The sequence below is a fragment of the Triticum aestivum genome, chromosome 4B (assembly GCF_018294505.1).
Source record: "Triticum aestivum cultivar Chinese Spring chromosome 4B, IWGSC CS RefSeq v2.1, whole genome shotgun sequence".
Lineage (NCBI taxonomy): Eukaryota > Viridiplantae > Streptophyta > Magnoliopsida > Poales > Poaceae > Triticum > Triticum aestivum.
The window spans coordinates 26,156,398-26,161,754 of NC_057804.1; the positions used below are offsets into that span (position 1 = coordinate 26,156,398).

At 44.2% G+C, this 5,357-nt stretch overlaps 1 protein-coding gene across 1 annotated transcript; it reads right to left on the reverse strand.

Annotated features, from left to right (window-relative positions):
* Window positions 1-213: 213 nt before the first annotated feature.
* Window positions 214-1,616, reverse strand: LOC123094283 (1,4-dihydroxy-2-naphthoyl-CoA thioesterase 1). The gene is made up of 3 exons (XM_044516324.1): window positions 1,371-1,616; window positions 1,043-1,234; window positions 214-512 (listed from the first exon to the last, which is right to left on the reverse strand). The coding sequence occupies exons 1-3, from the start codon at window positions 1,512-1,514 to the stop codon at window positions 360-362; spliced, it is 489 nt and encodes a 162-aa protein (XP_044372259.1). The 5' UTR covers window positions 1,515-1,616; the 3' UTR covers window positions 214-359.
* Window positions 1,617-5,357: the final 3,741 nt, after the last annotated feature.

Genomic DNA, 5,357 nt, shown 5'->3' on the forward strand with positions numbered 1-5,357 from the left:
TAACCACCAGTGCTCTAAATGTCCGAGTAAAGGGTGTATAAATTTAGTTGCCTTCATTTTAGAATTATTAAGATCAAACTATTGAAATCCTGATTTTCTGAAACAAAGAAATGTGGTGTAGATTTTGTGGTGTTTATGATAGCCTTGCATAGTAGGCCCTTTAACATTTGCTCACCGATCAGAGTTGCCGCCAATATATACTAGAATAATGAATAAATACGAAATAGAATCACATTCCAATTTACTTGATTGCTGGATAGATACAAAATGGAAGCACATCTGAAGCTTGTCCTTTTGAGTTGATCCATCAGTGTTTGCACAAGAAATGTTCTTTTACAGAATCACATATCAATGGAGTTTTACAGTTTAGAGTATTTCCTAAGAGATTCTCCCGCACTTTTCATCTCATCCGGCACCGGTAGATTACAGAGGAGCGTGACCCTTGCCTCGGCGATTTGAGGCCCTTCCCCCTGTGTGGATACATCCATCTTCCATAGCTTCACCTCCCATACCTTCAAATCCATTCCAGCAGCAACTATTAATTTCGATTAATTTCTAGCATCCTTTCATCATTCAGATTTGATAGCGATACACATTTATACAGGATAGCTTTAACAATTCCTTCAATGTCAGTGATGAGATCAGGATATATATGTAGCATTATTCTCCTCTTAAGCACAGAACAAGTTGCGGGTTGTTTGTTTATACCAGGCACGTCAATTGCTCTGCCTACCAAACTTGATACTAACACAAAGTGCAGTTCAGACAGTTGTTTCAGAGTATCAATGAAATGTACTAACATCTGTAGCATGCAGCTTGCTTCAGTAAAAAAATCCACAGACAATTACCATGTGTCAATGAAGTGGAATTCAGACTTGCATAATCAGGTGTGCAAAAACACAATGGAATCGAAGGGGATCCACGCGAAATCACCATGTATGATTTGTTTAAGCTCCAATTATCATAGTGGTCTGACTAAGCGCAATAGTTAACCGCTAGCATACATACAGGGAAAATAGCAGGGGAAACGAATTAATATAACCTGGGTGGAGCGGCCGATGTGGACGGGGACGGCCCGCACGAGGACGGTGTCGCCGACGGCGGCGCTCCGGAAGTGGTTGATGCTGAGCTGCATGCCGGCGACGCGGCGGTAGCCCAAGGCCATGTGCGCCCCCATGCTCGCCAGGCCCTCAGCGATCAGCGCCGACACGCCGCCGTGCAGCACCTTGAACGGCTGCCGGCCGGCCGGCCACGAACGCAAACACACGCGGCTTCTTTCAATACACACACAAAACAAAAGAAAAAGGTTTGCGTCTCGCTGATCGATGGTCGGGGTTAGGTAGAGGCGGCTGCAAGGGAGAAGGACGGACCTGGCAGCAGGTGTCCGTGACGACGAGGCGGCCGGTGAGCCGCGACGGCGAGACCTCCTCGATCTCGAAGCCCAGCGCGCTGAGCGGGGCGTCCAGCTCCGCCGTCTTGGTGCTCGCCGAGGCCGAGGCCGTGGCGTCCCCCATGGTTGACTGGCCGAGCCGAGGCGCGCGGTAGGGGGAAGGGAAAGGTGTGGGTGCGGTGCACGCGTGCGTGCGCGTGCGGTGGCCGGTGGGAAACTGCGAATGGGTCAGCGCCCTGTATGCATGGCCTTTGGAAATTTTATTTTTTTAGGCAATTTGGAAGGTTTCGCTGAGAGTGACCGGCACGATAAGACCGGGAGAAGGATAGGATTATCTACCACTTTTTTTAGAAACATCAAATACAAGTACACACGCACACACTCACACCATCACACAAATCCACTCACACAACGCCTAGTGATACTCCATGGGGTGGACGAGCTCAGGAACAACGCCGTCACCTACACTGCATTGCTAGGGAACTCGATGAGAAAACCACAATTTAGTCCAGCTTAGGATGATGGTGGAGAAATCTGTTCCCGGGTGCCTCCCATCCTTAAGCTAATATGAACAAATGAAGACCAATGGAAACATTGGGTGACATGACTCTCGTCTCTCTACCTGCAATCATCGATTCTTTTTCTCTAATTGTGTTTCTCTTCTGTTCTCCTTCTCTTATTGTTTGGTGCTGCATGTTTGGACGCGTAATATAGCGAAGATGGGAATATATAGACACAGAAAAATGGAAAATCAGGTACCAACCAATCGATATTGTACTGACATTAATCGTAGGTGCTATTATTGCTTAGAGATGGCACTAGTTGGAAGAATTAAAAACCTCGCAGCATGTGTCCGTGACAATGACGCGGCCGGTGAGCCACGATGGCGAGACATCTTCGATCTCGAAGTCAAGGGGGCGTGGAGCAACGCGACCAACTCTGCCATCATGGCTGACTAGCCGAGGCGTGGTAGGGGGAAGGTCACGACCGGGTCTCGTGCAGGTGTGTGTGTGGGTGTGATCATCGTCATGTATGTATGGACTTTTTGGAAGTTATTAGTATAGCTGAGCGTTATTGGCACATCGAGGCTGGGAGAATTTGGTGAGAGACATGGAGCAATAAGGGGTTGTTTGGTTCCTAGTCACATCTTTTCATGCTATGTCACATTTTAAGTTAGGTACTTTAATCAACTTAGCTACTACGTGTTTGATTTTAACCGTATTTAGGCGAAGATTCTTTTTGTGAGAAATAAGCCAATATGTCCTATACATGAAAAGTGTGGCAAAATCCCTTAAGCAAGCACTGGTGTGGCTAAGATTTTGAACAACTAAGGTAAGGCAAGTGAAGCAAAAATAGTATGGTAAATAATGCCAAAATTAGTCACTAACCAAACAAGTCCTTAGTACTTTTTTTGTATTTTGAAGCCAACGCCACCAGATAGTCACAGAACACCCGGATGTACTTACAATTTAGTGGTTCTTTACTGCAAAGTTGAATCCAATAAAACACAGAAAACTCTATCAACTATGATGCATTGCTACCCGCAAAAAAAAACGCAATACTACATTGCTAAGGAATCTGGTGTCTATTTTATCTTGGAGAAAACCACAAGTTAGTCTAGCTTAGGATAACAATGCAAGAATCCTTTCCTTGATGCCTCTCATCCGTAAGCCGGCATGGATAAATGAAGACAACAGAAACATCAGGTGATGCTACTCGGATCTCTCTTATTGCGATCATCGATTTTTCTCTATCTGTGTTTCTTTCATGTTCTCCTTTTCTGATTAGCCGCGTGCTTTATTTGGACACTTTATATAGCAAAGGCGGGAACATATAGGCATAGAAAATGTAAAATTAGGTGTCAAGCAAGCAAAATTGTATTCATACATAGTAGGTGGTATTAACGATTAGAGGTGGCATATGAGTTACTGCAAATAAAAAGAAAAGGAATAAAAAATAAGACAATACGTGACTTGAAAAATATTTATTGACTTATCCATTTATAGTGTTAGGACCTCTTTGGGATCACATGTTTGAGAAACATGGGATTATAAAAATCACATGAATCCCACAAAGTTTTCAAGTGCAAAACAAAGAATTGTGAAAGAGCAAAATTTTGCAATATTTGTCGTTTGGATGGATCGCCAAGAAAAAGAAACACATAAAAAATGTGTTCATCCTACGTTAACAAGTTAAAAAGTTTTGAGTGGATGTTTAAATTCCTATGCAAGTGAGGCATACAAAACCAGTCCATGGGAGAAAACATATGCATGGGAGGAGGAAGAAGGCTAAGCTGGTCGGAAGGAGTTGGTGAGTCCACAATGACGACGAGAGCTAGCACAATCGATAAATTTTATTAGAGGCAACTCTTATTTGTGAATGGCATGACAAAACATTGTTGGTTTTGAGAGCATTCACAATGCTTAGAGGCTTGCGCTAAGCCCCACGACCAGCCTCTAAGTTTATCCCAAAACTCTATAGTGTGTCATTCCTCTATCGTGGACCTTATATGAACCTAAAAAAAATGTGTCATGCTTCTCTTTCATCACTTTTCTCTGCTACACTTGATATTACATCAATGAAATGTAATATCTGTAGCATACATCATGCTTCGGTAAAAATAATTCAGTGACTAGGAGGCTTATAGTGTCAGTGAGGAAATCCGTTCCCGATGCCTCTTATCCTTAAGCTTTTTTTCAGCAAAAGAGGGATTTCCCCCTTCGATTTCATATAAAGAAATCAAGATCCAGTTCAGACAGATTCGTCTCACTTCCGAACATAGCTAGACTAATCAACACAGCACTTACTACCAAGTCTCTTGCAGGGAAGCGAGAAAGGCAACAGCAAAGCCCACCAAACTAAGATAAAAGCTACGTAGAATACGCAAAACGCCTGCCAGAGGACGAAGACCAGTACTGCTATGGCCCTTCCAGTCTAGGGACGCGCAGCCTCCACCCCTGCGCGGCACGGTACACTTCCTTTGCGACTTGTTCTACCATCCTTGCTTCCAACACCTCCCATCCTTAAGCTAACATGAACAAATGAAGACAATGGAAACATTAGGTGATGTGGCTCTCGTTTCTCTTATTGCGATCATAGACTTTTTTTTTCTCTAATTGTGTTCTCTTCTGTTCTCCTTTTCTTTGTGTTTCTCTCATGTTCTCCTTTTCTTATTGTTTCGTTGTTGCATGTTTGGACGCTTATACAGCGAAGATGGGGATATATAGACATAGGAAATGTGAAGAATTAGGTGCCAAGCAATCAATAATGTATTGGCATAGCCGTACATAGTAGGTGGTATTATTTCTTAGAGATGGCACTAGTTGGAAGAATTAAGAACCTAGCAGCATGTGTCCATGACAACGAGGCGGCCGGTGAGCCGTGAGGGCGAGACCTCTTCGATCTCAAAGTCAAGGGTGTGGAGCAGCGCGTCCAGCCCCGCCGTCTTGGTGCTCGGCGGGGCCGGGGTTGTGGCGTCCCCCATGGCTAACTAGCCGAGACGTGGTAGGGGAAAGGTCTATGTGCGGGTTCTATGCACGGGTGCGTGTGTGTGTGGTTGCGGGTGAGGAACTCGGAATGGGTCAGGGTCGTGTATGTATGGACTTTTTGGAAGTTATTAGTATAGCTGAGCGTCACTGGCACGATTGAGGCCGGGAGAATTTGGTGAGAGACGTGGAGCAATAAGGAGTTGTTTGGTTCCTAGTCACATCTTTCACGCTACGTCAAGGAAAAGTGTGGTTAAGATTTTGAACAACCAAGATAAGACAAGTAAACCAAAAACAGTATGGTAAACAGTAACAAAATTAGTCACCAACCAATTAAGTCATTAGTACTTTTTTGTATTTTGGAGCCACCACCACCAGATAGTGAGAGTACACCAGTATGTACCTACAATTAAGTGATTCTTTGTTGCAAACACGAATCCAATAAACGAAAGAACTATATCGACTATGCTGCATTGCTACCC

What these genes read in the sequence shown, in the direction of transcription:
- LOC123094283 (XM_044516324.1), bottom strand. Translation starts at nt 1,514, where the DNA reads ATGGGGGACGCCACGGCCTCGGCCTCGGCGAGCACCAAGACGGCGGAG. An exon ending in TCACGGACACCTGCTGCCAG is followed by an intron (nt 1,235 to 1,370) that starts GTCCGTCCTTCT and finishes GCCGGCCGGCAG; the next exon opens with CCGTTCAAGGTGCTGCACGG. An exon ending in ACATCGGCCGCTCCACCCAG is followed by an intron (nt 513 to 1,042) that starts GTTATATTAATT and finishes ATGGATTTGAAG; the next exon opens with GTATGGGAGGTGAAGCTATG.